At 27.1% G+C, this 21,647-nt stretch overlaps 1 protein-coding gene across 1 annotated transcript; it reads left to right on the top strand.

Moving 5' to 3' along the window:
* Positions 1 to 5,287: 5,287 nt before the first annotated feature.
* On the top strand, positions 5,288 to 7,961 carry LOC108339402 (E3 ubiquitin-protein ligase PUB24). The gene has a single exon (XM_017576536.2). It carries the CDS (start codon positions 5,501 to 5,503, stop codon positions 6,731 to 6,733), a length of 1,233 nt encoding a protein of 410 aa, XP_017432025.1. The 5' UTR covers positions 5,288 to 5,500; the 3' UTR covers positions 6,734 to 7,961.
* The last annotated feature ends 13,686 nt before the right edge of the window (positions 7,962 to 21,647 follow it).

The raw sequence follows: 21,647 nt of genomic DNA, 5'->3' as shown, positions 1-21,647 counted from the left end.
TTATTAGTAGGGAGTCTTGTAGTTGAAAGTTTCACATAGACTAAAAATAAGGTCAATTTATAATATATAAGTGAGTGTAAATCTCACTTCACAAGTCAGTTTTATGGGGATGAGTTAGGTCTTAAAACCCATTTCTTAATACTTGTCCAAGTGTCTTGGACCGAGGTGTATTAAACATATATGTATACTAATCTCTAAAAATTAAGATATGTTAGTCGAAAGTATTGTGGAAGTGTCTTCGACCTCCTAGACCTAGGTGAACTAGACATATATTAATAATTAAAATTTAATTTATAAATATTAATGATTTAAATTATAATACTATTTTATATATATATAAATAATATGTGTCTTTTAAATTACTTTTTATTTTAATTTATAATTTTAAAAAATTAGATTAATTCATCTCGTACCAACTCTCTAATTTTACAAACGAAGAGAAACAAACTAAACTAAACTAGTTTACCAAATTGAATACTGAAAACTAACCCATCAAATCGAAACCGACGAGTCCCTTTACTCTTCGCATTCTACAGTGAGAAGTAAAAGATTCTAAAAGAAAAGTTGTGAATTTGAGCATATGTTAATAAAATATAATGTATATAAATGAATATTTGAGCCTACGGCGTCCCCCAATGTCTGGCATTGTTAATCGTTTCCATTTTTAACAACCATGGATGCATGTCTTTCATGTGCTCATTCTCTTCTCTTACAAACAACGATTGACTTTTTCCTTAAATAAATGAAGGCCCACAACAAAGATTTGACACTCATTCGTCTCTATGCAAAATGCTTCGCTCCATCTCTTTCTCCCTCTTAATCACTTTTAGTCTTCGGAGATCAATTAATTTATTATATATTTCATTTTTCTCTTTATTTTATTCTTTCATTGCAACATATCTCTGACTTGGTAATCACAAATTCTTACATAAAGACAACCTACCACAATTAATCAACATAATAGGCCCACCTAATAATAAATAACACCTAAAATAATAATCCGTTAAACTTAAAAAAAAAACACTTTTAGTTTGTAAACACTAGAATTAAAATACCAAAATAGTATATTTGAAGTACAACTGTATTTTTGAAATTGAGAAACTAAACAATTATTTGAAAAAATCCAAGAGAAAATTCCTCCTAAATTTTAAAGATTAGAAGGACAATTACACTTAAAATTTAATCACAAATACTATTTTTTTATAAACCTGAAATTTAAATTTTATTAGGTCTCAATGGAAATTGTGTGTATCTAAACATAATTTTGTTTGACTAGCACGTGTTACTCAGTTCAATCTCTCGTATTTTCAAAGGTGCTTAGCATCCAGAAGAGTGAAAGAAAGAAAAATACTGCAAGACGATAATGAGTAAAGAAAATAAAAAAAGAAAAAATAAAGGAAGATGAGAGAAAAATCAAAGTTGGATAAGATTGTATATAGCACCGATTAACTTTGTTGTTTTGTTAATTTAATTTGGTTTTGAATTCAAACCAAATCTGAATTTAAAAGCTGCAAAGTTTAAACTCACACTGAAGCGATTGGGTCAAAAAGTATACTTCTCATTTTTAATTCATTGCATGAAAATTAACGTTTTTCGGAAGCTATTTTACCTTTTAGAAGTCATATTCTCACGGAATGATGTGTGCATGTAAAACACTTTTATTGCTAACATTTTATGACCGCCGCTATTTTCATTGGTTGAGTGTAGAAGGATATTTTAATTATGGTGTGTTTAGGATCATAGTAAAATTAAATCCTTTGAAATAATTAAGTTATATAATAATAATAATTAAGTTATTCTTTTTAAATTTAATGATTTTTTCACATTTAATCATTTTCTAAAACTAAAATATTTTTTTATAATAAAAAAGTTATCTTTCGAAATAAAGAAAAGTTATCTACAATAAAATTGTTAAAATTATTTATATTTATATTTTTCCTTATAATATATGTTTTAAGTGATTTTTTTTTTAATTTAATGATTTTATTATTCTTTGTTATTATAGAAAAAAAATGAATACAGTCTTAAAAGATATGCCTAGCATATGCTTTACTTATTGATAGTAACTTTTATACTAATAATGATAAATAAACAAGTATATAATTAATAAAAATATAATTGCAATACATTCGCATTACAAATATTTTTATATTGTCCTTTCACATTAAATTGTCTTATAATTGAAAGTTTTGTAATATGTATTAAAATTAAATTTTCCTTTTAAATATGATAAGATTAATCTATTCATAAAGGGAGACCTATTCTTATTTTTAATTTCTTTTAATCTAATGATTTTAGCAACGATGGAATTAAAAGAAATTGAAAGACAAAAAAAATCTTCTAAAAGATTTTTAAAATAACTTAATCCTTCCTTTTTTTATTATGGTATTCGATCAATTTTTTGTAATTTATCCCAAACATATGAAACATGTCCACTCACCGTGTCATACTTGTTAGAACATCTAGTAAAGTTTAAATAAGTCACATATTTTAATTTTTTAGATTTTATAATATTACATAAGTTTAAGTACCAAATACAACCATCATTACGAGTAATGGTAAAATTGATAAAGGGAATAACTTTAATTTGTGATTCTACAATGGAATTTATAAATTAATTTTTAAAATATCCTTAACTAGAATTTTGATTTGTGCAATGCGCACTGAATTCATTTATAAGATAAATGTATTTAATTTTTTATAAGAACAATTGAAATAAAGTTATAATTTACAACCCATCACTACTGAGTTGGTGGACTGACTTCCTAGTTTTGATTTTTTTCTGTCATCAAATTTACTATTGTTAGTTTTGTTAAGTTGTTTGGTTAAGTTTAGATGATGGTCAGGTTGCTAATTTCATGATTGTTGGGTTGTTCTGTTCTGGTTTGAATGATTATTAGGTTGTTTTTGTGTGGTTTGGATGACTGTCTAGTCAGTATAGTATATTCTGGTCTAGTTGACTATCAAGATGGTTGGTCTGGTCTAGATAACTATTAAGTTAGTTTTATTGAACTAAAAATCTTTGAAAAAAATGTAAAAAGTTTCTTTATAACGATTAAGATGCAAAAATGTTGTGAAAAAAATGATAGATATATGGAAAGAGATCCCATGTAGAAATGTGTACAATGGTCAACGAAAAAAAAACAATAAAACTTTGACAAGAACATATGAGAAAACAATAAAACTTTGTCTCCTTCTAAGCTTGTCTCCATGTTTTTTCTTCAGAGTTTATTTCCTATCGAACTTGTGTCAATGTTTCTCCTTCTGAGCTTGTATTCACGACTAGCGTTTAGATCAAAGTGAATAACTTGGGCTGCGAGTTGTCAGGGTTGGCCAAATGGTGAAAAATTTTCCTACACAATTTGTGAATTGTGTGGTCAATAAAAATCGCGATAGAAATTTCAGTTAGTAAAAAAAAGCTCTTTGTCGATTAAAAAATAATATTGTAAATTTTAACAATACTTCGTGAACAATTTGTATTGCATTATACCTCTTTGTCTTGGAGTACAATCTCCATTGAAAATAGAGGTTTTTTTTAGTATAATCTTTAACGAACCATAATCTCATCACTCGAACAATAATATTCTAATTTTCACTCTTAGGATTCAATTCAGATATGGAGTGACATTATTTTTGCACAATAGACATAATGAATAATGAATACAACCCATTAATTTTGTAACACAAATTATATATATATATATATATATATATATATATATATATAATAGAAAATAGGCGTCAAACAACTTATGGTGTTTGATTTTCAATTTAAGTTTGGTTAATAAATTCCTATACGATTTATGTATTGCGGTCAATAATTTGTCAAAAAAAAATTACAGAAATAAACATACAAAAGATGCACAAAAACTCTTCTAAACTTCTATACACAATTTCGATCAGACTAGTTTCTTTGAAAATAAAATCGTTTAAAAGAATTTTAAAATAGCTTAATCTCTCCTTTTAATTACGTTATTCTATCAACTTTTCTTTTAGTTGGTCAACTTAAGACATTAGAAGCATATCCACTCACCTTATCATTAGCATATCTAATAAAGTTTAAATAAGTTATATATATATATATATATATATATATATATATATATATATATATATATATATATATATAAATTTTATAATATTACATAAGTTTAAGTACCAAATAGAAAAAATCATTACAATTAATGATAAAATTGATAAAAATGAATAACTTTAATTTGTGATTTATAGAATTTATAAATTAATCTTTAAACAATGCTGTTTATAGTATAAGCACTTACACCAATCATAATTTTAGGTTTGAACTTGAAGTAATATTTTTAAACACTATGAAAGATAATCCTACAAGTACAATTATCTCAACATACGTATCGAAATCTAATTGGCTTAATTATTTTTTTATTCTATTTAATTATTTTATTGGTAAAATATTCAACTAATCCTATAATTTGTTACCACATTTCCACCTAATTAATACTAAATTTTAATAAATAAAAAGTTGTAAATTTAATGACGCTGTTTGTAGTACAATTTATACGGTTGCAGTTTTTAAAAACTGAAATTTTGATCAACAGAGGGAGAAATTCAATAAATAAATAAAGATTCAAACCCTCGTATTTATGTGCGAAATCTCAGTTGGATTTTTATATTTCAAACTGTTTCAATTCGGTCATATTAACTGATAGGATAAAATTTGTTCAATTTTACAAGTATTATGACTCAATTAAGACAGTTTCAAATATGAGGACACAACTGAGATTCTCACTGATAACCATCCAAAGATTTAAACTAATAAATAAATAATATTGGATTTACTCATTAAAACTATCGACAATCTTCACTCAAAGTGTCTTGGTTCATAATCTCGGAATTTTTAAAAGGTTAAAAAGAACAATAAAAGTATATTAAAAATATTAAAAGAGAAATAATGAAGAAGAATTATTTTATCGCGAATTTAACTCCCCACCACCGAAAATTGAGAAATTTCGTGACGTTGGTGGTTTGAAACAGAAGCAGGCAATGCAACAGAGTATTAGAAAAAGTTGACCAAAAAAACAAACAGCCATTGGGAACACGACACGTCACAATGCATGATGCACATTGCACCCTTGAAAGATTCATTCATGCATCTAAATTCAATTCAAAACCCACAAAATAAAGTAGTTGATGCAGTTACTACACACATTAAGGTTTGACCATCCAACACAACATTGACAAACATAAAGTAGTGATGATGAGCATATATGACCATGACTGGTAAAACCAAAGGAAAAAATGGGCCATGCTTTTGCACATTCTCATCATCATCATCATCATCACTTTATCATAAGATATTATCCTTCTATGCTATAATCTGTATTATATATATATATATATATATATATAGAAATCTTCTCATACCTTAATATTTATTCAACAGCAATCTCTTACCAAAAGAAGCAACTCCTTTTCCTGTTCTGCAGAACCATCATTCAGTTCTGTACACATATTTTCAACTTTAATGGCAGAAATTGAAATCCCTCAGTATTTTGTTTGTCCCATTTCGTTTCAGATCATGGAAGATCCTGTGACTACTGTGACAGGGATTACATATGACAGAGAAAGCATAGAAGAGTGGTTGCGCAAGGCCAACGATTGTGTGTGTCCTGTTAGCAAACAACCACTTCCAAGAAGCTCTCAATACTTAACCCCTAACCACACACTTCGGAGGCTTATCCAAGCTTGGTGTTCGGAAAACACTGCCAATGGTGTTGATCGAATTCCAACCCCGAAAACCCCTTTAAGCATGATCCAAGTTCAGAAGCTTCTGAAGGGTCTTGAGGCTCCTCATTCTTTTGGAACATCGTTGGAGAAGTTGCATGCTTTGGCTACACAAAGCCAGAGGAACAGAACCTGCATGGCTGAGGCTGGTGTAGCCAAGGCCATGGTCAAACTGATTAACAACAGTTTCAAAGATGGAAACACAAACGCCAGTTCCGTTGAAGAAGCTTTGAGAATTGTTCATCTGCTTTGGAACAACCACAGCAGCATGAAATCTCTAGTTGGGGAGAGCTTGGACTTCATCAACTCGTTGACTTGGGTTTTGAAGGTTCATTTGGATGACAGCAACAGAAACGTGGTAAACGAAGCAATGCCCCTTTTGAAGTTGACAATCGAGGTTGCTGATTCAACCCTTTTGGGAAATTTAAGCTTTGAATTCTTCAAGGAAATGGTGAGAGTATTGAAGAAAATAGAACTATCTCAGAAAACTATCAAATCTGCTTTGCATGTGCTTGTACAAACCAGCGTTTTGGGTAGAAACAGAACGAGGATTGTTGAGGCGGGTGCAGTGACAGAACTCATAGAGCTTGAGCTTGAGAAGCCAGAGAAGAACATGACAGAGCTCATATTCAACCTTTTGGCTCATCTGTGTTGTTGTGCTGACGGGAGAGAACAGTTTCTTAGACATGCTGCGGGCATTGCAGTTGTTTCAAAGAGGGTTTTAAGGGTTTCTGCTGCCACTGATGAGAGAGCAATTCATGTGTTTTCAGTGATTGCTAAGTTTTCAGCATCAAACGAGGTTGTTCTAGAGATGCTAAGGGTTGGAGCTGTGTCAAAGCTTTGCATGGTGATGCAAGCAGATTGTGGTGCTTATTTGAAAGAGAAAGCAAGAGACATCCTTAGATTGCACTCCAAAGTTTGGAACAATTCTCCTTGTATACAACTGTATTTGTTTACTAGGCACCAAAGGTGATCAAAATTGAACCCCAATGTCGTTTACATGAAAATATTACTATATGATCCAAGATCATTATTTAGTCTCCTCAACCAATCATGTAACTTGTAGTTGAGTACTATTAACGGTTTTACAAATTAAAAACCTCGATTATATGTGAAGATTAATTAAAAGCATAAACATTAAAAGTGAGAAACCATGTAATAATTGTCCTATAAACTTTGGAGAAATTCTAGTAGATTAATCCTAAAGTTGAGAAAAACAAAATAGTATAATACAAATTATTTTTCTTAGGTCCTGAACACCTAGGCTAAGATTTTATCATTCCGATTGAGCTTAAACTAATAAATCAACTATGTAATTTGAATTGAGGAAACCTTTCTCTTATTTGAATTGAGGAAACGTTTCTCTTTTCTTTTAGAAGAGAAAACCTTAGGTAGCTTAAAAATAAAAAAAGATACCATACTTAGTATATTGTATGATCGTTCACTCATTTACAAATCGGACGATCAATTGTTAATCAGACGTCAACAAACTACTCTTGTGATCAGAAGATCATAGAATCTGATGACCAAATGGTCAACAATTAAAAAGATTAACTCTAATTGTTTATCAATTTAAGATAAAGTGTGATTATCATCAATTAGGTTGCAATTAGGTCGTTGCTAGTCAAAAACCCACATCTAAATCTATAAATATAGGTCTAAGGTAGATAATTGTATTTACTATACTACAATAAGCGTTAGATGTTGATCTCAACCTTACACTCCAATACACTTGGTAAATTAAAATTTGATGTAAACATAAAAAATATAAATATCATCAATGTATATAGAAGTTTTGTACAAAGAACGACAAGGACACATGAAAAAAATATGATAAATTACATTTTTATGCACTTTCCTAAATAAACATTCATTTCATAAAATTATTTTATTAATAATAATATATAAATAATTAAATTTAAAAATAAAAAGTTAAACTTAAAATATTAATATAATTAATTATCATAAAATGTATTCATTATAAACATATTGCCAATTTACCAATGCTTTCTTATATAAAACTGGTAAACAGTGTTTAAAATTTGGGAAATTCGTGGCTTGATTTTTCTTAACTCCTTATTAGGAATGACAAAAAAAATTCATGGGTGCGGATTTTCGAGTTTATGTACGAAACTAGACAAATTTGAAGTATAAATTACCGATTTAGGTAAAAAAATATCAAATTACAAAAATAAGCAAGTCGTGGGAGACCTAGACGACTTCAAATGAAGAAGTTGTGTCCCTGCAAAGACTTCACCCTGACATAGTGGTCAGAGGTGAAATCGTGCACTCCAAAAATGATTTTAGGGCATGGTAATCGATTATCCAACCTTGTAATCGATTATCCAACCTTGTAATCGATTACCACGTCTTTTCTCATAAAAAAATTATAAAAAAATTGAAGTCGTGCACCCCACATTTTAACTTTTTTTATTTTTTTTATTAATTAAAATCATTTATAATTTGTAAATATTTTTTTTGAATGTATTTAAAATAAATAAAATTATATCTAATTAATAATTAAAGTTTTTAAGTATTATTAAACAAATGAATTTCATGGTTTTAATTATTCTTGTAATTAAATTAAATTTTTTATAAAATAATTTTAATTAAATAATGTGTAACTATAATTATTGTAATTATGTAATTAAAAATTCAAAAAAACTTATATTTCATTATAATTTATTTTTTTGAATTTTATTATTATAGTATATTTTTTTACACATTATAATTAATTAATAAAAAAAATTTCATTATAAACTATTTAAATTAATAAAAATATTAAATATAAACTATTTAATTTGATAAAAATATTAAATAATTAAAATTGTAGAGTTGACGACTTATTGTCTTGAAGTCGTGCACGCTACACACTTTCACTTTTTTTATTTATTTTTTGTTTAAAATAATTTATAATTTTTAAATAATGTATTTAAATGTATATAAAATATTTTAAATTATATATAATTAATAATTAAAGTGTTTTAATATTATTAAATGAATAAATTTCATGGTTTTAATTATTTTTGTAATTAAATTAAATTTTATAAAATGATTTTAATTAAATAATTTATAACTATAATTATTGTAATTATGTAATTAAAAATTAAAAAAAATTGTCAAGTACAAAATCGGGTATCCGCGAATAAAATCCTTAACGGATAGTTACTATCCGTAGATATTTATTATCTACGGGTAACGGATAACAGGTATTTTTTAAATTAAATTTAATTAAAAATAAGATTATTTTATATTTTATTAGGTTAAATTTAATTAAAATTAAAATTTTATTTAATTTAATTTATATTATATTATATATAGATTGTTATTTTATTTTAAAATAATATAAAATAATTTTTTTTAAAATTTTTGCGAGTATCCGCGGGTTTTAAAATATCCAAAGATATTTTTTAGTGAGTATTCACGGATAACGGACAGGTTACGAGTCATATTTAATTTTGTAGATCTTTTTATGAGTAAATAGTATCCCTACCTGACCTAACCCGTTATCATCTCTCCTCCCTGTCTTTTCCATTTCTTTACTAATTTATAAGAATTTTAGAGTTAATGTCATATAAATAATTAGATATACCCACGGTTAATGATAACATTTTGTGAATATTTTAATTGATTTGTTGTATTTGTTAACATTTTGTGTCTCTCTCATTTTGTTATATATCTACGATTTTTATATTAATTGCATTCTCTTCACACACACACACATATATATATATATATATATATATATATATATTTTTAATTTTCCACTCTATAATAAAATAATTGAGGATGTGATAGCAAACTTTAACATTTTATTGATACTATAAAAATGGCTGTTAAATACAGACAAAGTATTTGTAGGTGGAACTTTAAAACAGTAGTTGTAACATCCCAAATTCTCACATTAATGTAACATCCCAACTTTTCACATTAATGTAACATCCCAAATTTTCACACTTGATAATTAACATTACATTTACGATAACATTCCGTAATCTCACCCTTTAAAATTTCCTAGTTGATATAAGTCTATACATGTAAAAAGGTTCTAATTATAGTTCTTCTATTCCTCCCTTTCCTTGGTACTATGTGAGGCGACATTCCTTCATCTGCTCCCGTATAACGAATTATACGATCATCGCACATACCCAAACACAAAAACACAAACAAGTAGGGTGAGCTAACATGCAACAACTCATTTATAAGACATGCATAATTACTTCGATACAAACATCATATAATAATTATGTCAGACACCCTCATACCATCGTACCACAATTCCTATTAGACACTCGTCCCACAATACCCAATAAATACCATAATACCCAATAGACATTCATTCCATAATACCCAATAAACACTCATCCCACAATACCCAATAAACACTCATTCCACAATACCCAATAAACACTCATCCCACAATACCCAAATAAACACTCATTCCACAATACCCAATAGGCACTTATCCCCACGATATTCAATAGGCACTTATCCCAACGATATGTTGATGAGCGATACAACGGAAGGTTTTTCACTTGTGATGTCATTCTTAGTCCCCTCACTATGTCCAAAACCGGCACATAGACCAGGACATTCTGCCCTCCATACCATTCATAAGGTTAGTCCCCTCACTATGTCCTAAACCGGCACATAGACCAGGACATTCTGCCCTCCATACCATTCACAAGGTTAGTCCCCTCACTATGTCCTAAACCGGCACATAGACCAGGACCTCCTGCCCCTCTCACCACATAATTCATCATTCTCTACTTGAGATTGAATGATTATTAGAGTATCAGGATAACCTCCAACTTCATGACCCTCAACATCAACATATACGCACATACCATGTCATTACAGAATCTCTCCACGAAACTCATACCATGCTCACATTCCTTAACTCATATTATACCATTACGAAATCTACCCATAATCCTCATACACATACCATGACATTACAGAATCTCTCCGCGAGACTCATACCATACTCACATTCCTCGACTCATATTATACCCTTACGACATTTCCCCGTAATACTCATACATGTTCAGATGCATAAATTCAAATCAAATAAACTTCAATCATTTCAGAAATCATACAAACTGAATATATTCCAACAAGATATATTACATGATAATTTAACAGTACATAATCTGTACACAAGATTTAAGTTAAAAACCTGTCGAGTAGACTTCCAGGAAAGAGAGGTGCGTCACAATGGACAACTTAAGTACCAAGTCTTTCCTTAGCCAAAGTGTTCCTCAACTAGTTTTTAACAAATTTCTTATTAACAGATTCAAAACAACAACATATAATATTTACACCGAATATCAATATAGATAAACATACATTAAGCATTAACAATATTCATACATAATTTCAAGACATGAATAGTAATAAAACAGTACTAAATCATAATATAAAAGCTTAGAAAAGTTAGCTCCCCTACCTCTATTCCAGACTTAATCTCTTGCTCCGAATTTGTTTCTCCCGAAACCCTTCAGAACCTCTACTCTTCTTGCAACTAAAAATTTCTCCCTAACTCTTTCTTCTCTATTTCTCAAGCTCTCACTTGATTCCTCTTTTCTTGGTGCAAAATACCCTTCCCTCTTATGGCTATTTATAGGTAAAAAAATTTACTATTCATTAATATTTTAATATTATTTATTATTTTAATATTATTTAAAAAAATATTTTAATAATTTACTTATTAATTCTGATCAAATTTCTTCCATACTAAGAAATCCTAATTTCTTACATGCTAAGGAATCCTAATTTCTTTCATGATAAGAATTTATTTTTACTATTCACTATTCACTTTTACTATTTACTATTCACTTTTTATTATTCAATAAAAAAAATACTAAATAAATTACCAAAAATTTGAACCTCTCCTTCTAAAATTACTATAATTTTATATCCAAAATTTACATTTTTCTATCCACTAAAATTATTATTACTAATAAAATGCTAAAATTTACTACTATAAATATTTTTCATGGGTCTTACAGTAGTTGAATTTTGAGGGGGTAGGGCAGGGTGACGAAAGAGCATATTATTGGAGAAAAACATAATTATTTAATGAAGTGATTAAATGTATTAAATATGTTATAGTTTCTCTTTTAATTATGTGTATCTAGAAGCTTATGGTAAAAAAATGCTGGAAAATATTGATAGAATATTTCATCTTTTGATGTGATTTTTTGGGAACAGCTTTAAGGTTTTATTTTATTATTTTGGTACAGGCAATTGATCTGATTACGACAATTTTTTAAGATATACTTAGAAAGTTGATTTTAAACCTAATTCCTAACTTTTGCATCAAAAGGAGAAAGGTAAATCGGTGGTGTGAATGATTTGAAAGCCGAAAGAAAGGAGAAGATTATTTAATGTCGATGGATGAATATACTCACATAACACGTTCGTCAATTTTCATGTGTTACTTTACCTGCTTATTATGTTCATAATTGAATTAGCCAAAACACACGTCAATGTTTTGTCCTTTTCCGAATAACATACACGTGCAATTATAATAAAAGGTTGTTAAAAATGTATGTATTTGTTTTAAAGGTGTCAAAATAAAATAATTATAAATTAAAATATTATTATTTTAAGTTATAAAGTGGGTGTATTTTATTCTATAGATGTAAAAAATATTATCATCTATATTATATATTTACTAAGAAAATCGTTTTGTAACCCAATCCCGTGTTTGTTAACTGAGTTATCATTCATAACGAAATAAACATGCAAGCTTATGGACTAATTCACCAAATTATGTACCTTTCAGTCATCTGAAAAAAAAAATAGCCTTTATAGTTGAAAGATATGCATTAGGTTTTGTATATAGAAGTCCTATTGTTTTTAATAAAAATATAATTTAAATATCTCTTAAACCATAAATAAGCATGATTATAATTTTCTTTATTTCTACTAATAACTCTAGTTTTCAACTTCTTTGAGATTTTATAAATTTTAAAAAGTGATTAGTGTTTATGTATTTAATTTATTGTCATAATAATAAAAATTTGTTTACAAATTATAAAAATTGTCTGTATGTTGATTAAATAAATATAGGTAAAACTTAACATTTTTTGTTATTTTGTAATTTGATAATAAATAAAAATGTTAGAATTTGAAAAAGACGAACTACATACGTAGAAGAATTACAAATAATAAGAGAAGACTAATTAAAATGACTTAAAGTAATAATTGTAAAGTGATACACATAAATTCAAAGCAATGTAAACATATTAAGCATATATATATATATATATATATATATATATATATATATATATATATATATATATATATATATGGGTTCTCACAATTATATGAACATAGAAATACTATATATTTATCACGCCGTCATCATCAAAATCTTATCATAAATGTACGCATGGTAAATTATTAAATAAAAAAATATGCCATTTATTTAATTTAATAAGTATGTATTATGTAAAACTCTCAAACCATTATTTTAATTCCTTGTATCAATAAAAGTCATTAAGAAATTATATGTATTTACAAACTTAATAACTTCTAGAAAACCGGCCGACGACGTCTACTTTGAGAATTTTGACTCATTATTAAAGTTTACATGACATTAACAGTTACTTACGTGTATTAGAGGATTTCTCTGCATAAATTCTACAAATGTTATACAAATATTATGCAGTATCTATCAATTTTTCATCATGTGATATATTCATTATATAATTTTAGTTATTAAGACAATAGATCTATATATGTCATTTTTGTAAGGGTTATATAACTTGATGATGACATTATATTCATGTTAGGTCATATTGTTATTCAATTTTTACTTCACATATAATACCATATATTACACCTCCAAATACATTAAAATAATTAATTTCTATTGTCTTAATTTTTGAGTTTTTTTATCATTTTAGTGTAATTTCACAATAAAATTATAAAAATAGTATAAATTTTAAAAAGAAATTGAACTTGGATAAAACTTGACACGGCTTCAAAATAAAGAAGTCATGTTATGATGAAGTGACTTTACTATAGATGAATTAAATTTCAAGTCATGACAATTTTGTTAAAAAAAGTTGAACCAAAAGCAAAGTTGTGTCATGTTGATATAACTTCATTTTTGTAATAAAATGAAGTGAAATCATATAATGTTGTGACAACTTCAATTTTATAATGATTTCAGTTCGTGATGACTTTAGTTCATAATTACTTCAATTCATTTCATTATATAATTAAAGTCATTAATGCATGACATGACTTCTGTTTAATATTTCATCATAAATTTGAAGTTGTCACAGTATAACACAACTATAATTCATTTCATTACAGAACTGAAGTTGTATCAACATAGCACAACTTCTTCATTTTGAATTTGTGCCAACTCGTTCAAACTCAAATTTTTTAGAGCCTCAACACAATCTTTTAGAGCCTCAAGCCAACCTTTCTTGCACCAAGATTACTTCCATTTTAATCTTACACAACCCAAAATCGTTATCCCATAAGGAAAGTTATGTATCCAATAAGTAAACCAATAAGTCTCGTACCATGATTCATTTCATATATAAGAGATTAATCTCACCTCTTGTTATAAATAATAATAATAACAAACACTAATTATAATAAGACAAAGATATGGATAAAAAGAAGATTGATCAAGTCAAACAATACTTATAACAAATATTAACAATATAGAATAAAATTATAAATAAAAAAAAGAATAAAAAGAGTTTGGGTTAAGGAAAATAGAGTATTGTCTTTAAAGAGAAAACACACTACAAAGGAAGAAGACAAAATAATGTGTTCATTTCATTACAAGAAAATTATTACATAACAATCAATTTTAAAGACCATAATAATTAGTTACTATATGAACTAAGTTAGATACCATTACTATCTAAAATAGTTTCTATTATGAATCAAAAATTATAATTGATTTGTGAATTATAGAGTGATCCTAAAATTAACTACCAAATTTTAGATACTTATCATTATTGATTCTAAATTAATCTTTTACTGGAAGTTGGAGACTAATTTAAACATTAATCCTTAATAGTTTAAACCTTGTTAGCTAATATTAGATATTAACTTAGACTCTAATTCAAAATCAATTATAATTTTTATTTTATAATAGAGACTATTTAGATACCAATGAATTGTACTTTATAAAATAATATCTTTATTAATCAATATAGTGACTAATTAATTGGTATTTTTAAAATTGGTTGTTAATTAATAATATTTTATAATTCGTGTGATCACTAATGTTTTAAAAAATAATATAAAAGAAATATATGAAAACCCTTGTAAGTATTTTGTTTGTTCTCACTTTTTTTTTATTTAGATAGGTTGTATTAATAGGAAGAAGAGAATAAATTATAATAAATAAATCTACTTAAAATAAAATACTAAGTCGTAATAAATTTGATTCAAATAAATAAAGATAAAAAATTGTTCACTCATAAAATATATTTATCTACAAAATTAATAATTCATAAAAGCAAGCATGACTAACCACAAGATAATTTATTTATCTTTTTTAAAAATTATAATAAATATTTTTAACACCTCTAACCTAAAATCTATAGATTAGTTATATTCTTCACTTTACTTTTATATATATATATATATATATATATATATATATATATATATATATATATATATAAACTTATTATTATATGTAACCCAACTATAATGAACAATATTACATATTGTAACAAAGTAAATCTACAAAATTCTTGGGTTAATTATAACCAATTAGGAGATTATTTTAATTTCTATTATATAGAAGTTAATAATTGAGAGTTTTTTTTTGACACAAGGATAACTTTATATTTTAGAAATAGAGGTGCTAAATTCAAGCTTGATACTTACTACTTCTTTTAAAAGATTTAGCCATCAGGCTAATTAAGAAAATTTAATTGCAAAAGGATTTTATAAAATTAAAATATCCATATTTCTATCTAATTTTTTTTATATTCTCTATTATTAATTATATAAAGCATTTGCTTACAAATGATATTTTCTTTTTTCAATATGTCTCATGTATCAACTTTGAAACTTTCCAAAGCATATTATTAGTAGCAGTCTTTTCTCAAAGGAATTATCTTTTTAAACTGCATGGTTTTTCAACTATTTTCCATTCGAATGTTAGATTTTTCACTCTACTGCGATTTCACATTTTTTATGCATGAAACGAACATCTTCTCCATCACAAGCTGAAATTACTTTTGCTACTAAATTTATCAACATTTCAAACCTTGTAGAGGTCATACATCTGATTCCAACTTAATGTGAGAAACATCTATGAGAAGGAACATTTAACGAAATAAAATAATAAATTCTAACAAGTGGAAAAGACCACCTCTAATATTATTTGAATTCATTTTTCTCTTTGTTGAATTGTATTCTAGAAACCCTTTTGCACCTATGATATATATATATATATATATATATATATATATATATATATATATTGGAAAATACAGGTTAAATAATGGTAAACAATAATGATTTCAACCTGAACCATCCATTAAGATAATATATATTAGTAATACCATAAATTAATATTTCCAAATCTATTTACTAATGAAATAAATAACTTTCAAGAACCCTTAAAAGAAAAATCCATCTACATGAGTAGAAACTTCCATATAAGTAGAAACTATTGAACTTATCAGATTTCTTGACCTCTTAATATCTTTTTATAAACTTCCATACCAGTTGAGATTATTGAACTTCTCAGATTTAATTAATGTGACGGAAATTATTGGAATGGGCGAAGATTAATTAAAAAAATATGGGTATGGTGGTGCAAGTGTATCTATCAATATATATATATATATATATATATATATATATATATATATATATATATATATATTATTCTGTTCCAGTGGTCTTTCCTCTACGTAGAAGAAGATGAAGATATAGATGTAGGTGTAGACTTAACGGTATACATCTTCTAACTTTTCAATCAAAAACTTAAAAAATATCGTATGAAACTCGATAAATAATTAATGAATTTCAACCCTTCCATTTTTTTTTTAAAAGGTCAATATTTTTGTATTTTGTGGAGGGATAAAGTCCGCAAACTATTGATAAAAACAATTAGTCTCCAATTTCTAACCTAACATCGCATCATGTTGCCCTATTTTTCATGGCCAAATAATAATCATATAGACGATTGCTAAATAGAAGTTTATCTTTGGAGGAAAAAGTTCTTGCCATCATTTATGCATGAGCTATAGATTAAAGATTTTAGATAAAAATTCAAATAACAAACGGATATTGAACTTAAGAATATATAAATCTTATTCTATAAATCAGTTTCATTAAATTAAAATGTATTTTTTAACAAAGTCGAAGAAAGATAATTTGGATTCTTATAAAAAATTTTGATTAAAAATAATGAGAAAATGACATAAAATAAAATAACGGTTCAAAAATCATGATTACCTTCATAGTCAAATACTCATCGAATAGAATACATCTTTGTTGATTTGTTCTTATACTTTTGTCATACGTGTTGCCTAGTTATAATTGTTTTTACTACAGTTCCAGTATAAACTAGAAACAACCGTCATATTATGTACAAGTCCAAATAAATATATGTCATTATTTTATTAATATTGTGCTGACTTCCTTTTCATTTTTTTTATTTGATTCGTTCTAATTTCAAATTTATAATTATATATATATATATATTACAAAATAATAAAAATAATAAGTGAAAGTAAAATCCATGTTAATTCTTCTCTTTATAAATGATATAAATAATATGTAAAACAATAAAATAGGTAAATAGAAAAAAAAACAATCAATGATAAGTGTATACTTGTTTTCATATTTATAAATGAGTTTAAAGTTGTAATTATTCTTGTGTTTTCTCATTGAAAAGTTTTAATTAGAAGTAAGAAAGTTGTGTAATAATTTGTATAGGAAATTCTACATTATTTAGAGTGTTGACTGCACTGTCTCGCTAAGCGCACGCCATCAGTCGCTAAGCCAAAATGAAGATTTTCGCCTAGCGCATCAGCACTATGCGCTTAGCGAATGGTGGCAGTTTGAGGTTTGCAGTTGAGGTTTTTCGCTTAGCACATGCATAATTGTGCATTGAGCAAATTAATTAAATGAAGTTGGTTTTAAAAGATGAGACAAAAGCAAAGAAAGTAACTCCTGACAATACATAGCACAAAAATTACTGGAGAATTTCAGGTGACGATCAGGAGATTACTTCAAGGCATTTAGACAACATTGTATGCAAGGGATTGCAAAACTGTGTACGTTCTAGATGACTAGGAGTAACTAATTCTTTCTTTCGTTGGAATTGAATGTAATGACTGACATTTGATGTAATCTTCTTGTTCAATATACGAGAGTATGACTGACATATGTTTTTCTTGTTTTACTTGTCATTATACGAGAGTATGATATATTAAATTGAGTATGAACGTAAGAAAAGCAACCAAAAGGAACAATGTTAGGAATAGTCTCAATTCTTTTGGTCATTTATAAATATCAGATTTTAATGCAAGGGTTATGTTTAATTACTTAAGGAATTAATAATTGAACATAAATGTTTAGAACTTGTTTTAAGGGATTAAACCAATATATAGTGATGTTAATTTTTGAACACAGATTTTATTGCTCATAAAGTGATTGTGATGTAGTCATGAACTGAATTCCAACGAAGCTTACACTCAACTTTAAATTCAAATTTTAATATTTTGTTAATTTCATTAGGTTTAGTTTACATGAATCAAATTTTCATTGTTATTAAATTGACTTTGGTAAATAATTTTAATTAAATAGCGTAACTCAATTCCCTTGGGAGAACGATGCTCTGAACTTACTCTTTACTAGGAACGATTTGGTATAATTGCAAAAGGTTATCAAACAATAATAAAAATAAAAAGAAAAATCCACGACACTTAGTCTAAGAAAAACTTTCACTAATAATATTGATGCAACAACATGTCTTCATATTAATCCCTTAGTTTAATATCGTCATTTGTGTCTTTTGTTACTAATGAATTAAATTAAATACTTAAATGTATTTTACCAAAACATACAAAGAAATGAAGGAATTGAAGAAGATGGTATTGTTTGATGCTACAAAGCAATCAAACTTTTTTAACAAGTATATTGGATAGTTTATAGTATATGTATAACAAATGTTGCATCAACAAGGATTTGATAGAAAATACAACGTTCTAACTAGCTTGACTGTGAATAAAACAATAAAAGGATTGTATATAAAGTATAAAATAGGATTAATTTATGAAAACATAACCATTTTAGTAGTAAAATGCATTGTAAAACAGTTTGGAGTTGAAAAAGATTGACTTCAAGATGATAAAAACATGTTGAAGCTAGATTTCACCAATTTGTCCTATTTTTCAATCACTAGTTATAAAGATGTCAATCATGTTCTGATAATTCTCTTTGAATGTAATTCAAGATCCATTTATGACACCTAGAATCTAAGATTACCAAACTTCAATACGATTTTATAGTGAATACTTGAATGGATCACATGTATTAAAATCAGGACTCTATAACCAGCTAGAGCCTTATATTTATTCCATGCATCTAAAAGTATGAGGAGAATCAGTTGGACCACAAATTGGAACTAATTTCCACTCAATCCCAAGCTAGTGAAATAAGATGAGTGATCAATTTATCCAACAACAAGTACAAATTGATTCATAAACATGTAAATAAAACCATACTTTCATTAATAAAATAGTATCAATTACAAGAGAGTTTCAAAGGGTTACATCCTTCTTAAACACTTTAGGAGAATTAGCTCCTCATAATGGATAGACAAAATTCATACAAAGAAAAGACATCATCTCCTCAACCTCTAATAATATTCTTTAAAGTATAGAGGAAAGTGTATGAGAAACTCTCTAAAAGTCTCTCTCTAAGATATGTGTGAAGTCTCTCAAAATAGAGGAGCAAATGTGTGACTTTAACGGTGAAAGCGTGGATTCAGCTACAAAGGTTTCCTTCTAAGGTGGGTTCCTTTGTGGCTCAAGCCTTATGCTTTTAGTGTTCTAGTCCCTAAGATAACTTCTTTGAGAAAGAGTCTTCGCGGCTTAGCCTCAGGTTCAATGCTTGAGGTTTCCCTCAAAGGTGAGTTTTTTAGTGTGGCTCAAGCCTCAAGATTCTCACTTCAGTCGCGCCAAAGTTAGTTTTGCAATTGCTTAGAATTCCTTCATTTTCTTGATTTTTTTTCCATTGACTCTATTGTCATCAACATCTGCAAAACAAATCAGGATGATTTCGACAAATATTTAACATAATCAAAACAAGATAAAGGCCAAATTGACATCAAAATTAAATTATTTTAGGCACTTTTCGAGTACCAAGAAAATGAAATTAAGGATTAAATAAAGAATATGAATAGCCAAAAAAAATGAGAAAAATGTGCCTGCAAAACATGAGTGGATCAATTGGAGATTGCAATGCCCCTACCCCTTTATTCAAGACTAAACACTAGTGGGTGAAGAAGAGTTTGGCCAAATCAATAACAAATTTGAAAAAAGAATGAAAAAAAAACATATAAAAAACAATAAAGTTAAATAAAATTTCAAAGACTGATCAACCAAACACTCAACTATTTATATCTTACACCAAAAATAGGAACATTGATACGATTTGAAACCCTAATCTATTAATATTCAGATAATCATCTTTCCCAAAGAACATTTAGAAGAAGACATCACATAACCTTTGTATTAAAAGAAGACTCAGAAAAACATTTATATCTAAAAAAAAAACATAAAGAACACTTGGATAAAAAAAAATGTCATCTACCTTAAAAAACACTTGGATAAAAAAAAATGTCATCTACCTAAAAAAAACATAAATCTTGATTCCTTCATAGTTACCATTCTTTGGTGTTCATTGCATCTTCCTCTCCTTTCTCATTTCTTCTCTTTCAACAACTTCTTAGATCTCTGCATCATTCTCAGGTTTCCATTTGTACTAAAAATAGATCTAAACAAAAACAACATTAAATAAAACTATACACACAAAAGAAAATAAAATATGTATTGATATCTAGGGTTGTAGTACCTAGAATAATGGGGGAAGATAGTAGAAAAGGTAGCCTTTGATAGTGAGGAATGAGACCTAAAATGAGAGAGAGTGAGACCAAGAGAGACATCAACAAAGCGAGAAACTAATACTAAGAGATAGACTATCAAAGAAAACTAGGGAAATGAGAGAGAGGAATGGAGAAAATTGTCTTCTGAATGTTATAAGAGGATAAAAGTGAGAGAAATATGATTTGAAACGGCAGGGTTTAGCAAGAAATGAGAAAAGGTTGTTTGTAGGAAAATAAAAAGAATATAATAAGAAGGAGTCATCTATTTATTGGTGTTTAAATTTCAAATTAAAAGGTACTAAACTACTTATATTTCTTTCCCTTTTTTAATTAAGTTTTAGGTTTAATCATTCCTGCAGTCTCCATTTTTGGTTGAAATTGAAAGTTGCATATTGGTCCCTAAATTATTTTTTTATCTCAATTGGGTTCTTATTTTTGAAAAATTAAAGTAATTAGGTCATTTCCTTTAATACAATACTAACATCGTTAAGTAGGGTATCATGTGTCAATTCGTGATTTTTTTATTTTGTTAAATATTTTTATTTTTATTGTTATAAACAAAATTGTCACGTGTTAAACTCACATTGTGTTACATGACAATTACAGTGTGATGTGGTAATGCTAATGTCACTTGTCACTACCATGATATATGTAATTGCATTTGTTTCAATTTAGTCTTTGTATTTTTTTATTTTGTTTCAATTTAATGCTAATTTTTTTAAAATTAAAAAAAAAAATTCCCTCCCCAAATTAAAACAAAATTTAA

The sequence above is a fragment of the Vigna angularis genome, chromosome 5 (assembly GCF_016808095.1).
Source record: "Vigna angularis cultivar LongXiaoDou No.4 chromosome 5, ASM1680809v1, whole genome shotgun sequence".
NCBI classification, from domain to species: domain Eukaryota; kingdom Viridiplantae; phylum Streptophyta; class Magnoliopsida; order Fabales; family Fabaceae; genus Vigna; species Vigna angularis.
Note: the sequence above shows the minus strand (reverse complement) of the source record. Positions and strands in the feature narration are given on the sequence as shown.

Coding starts and splice junctions, on each gene's coding strand:
- LOC108339402 (XM_017576536.2), top strand. CDS start 5,501: ATGGCAGAAATTGAAATCCCTCAGTATTTTGTTTGTCCCATTTCGTTT.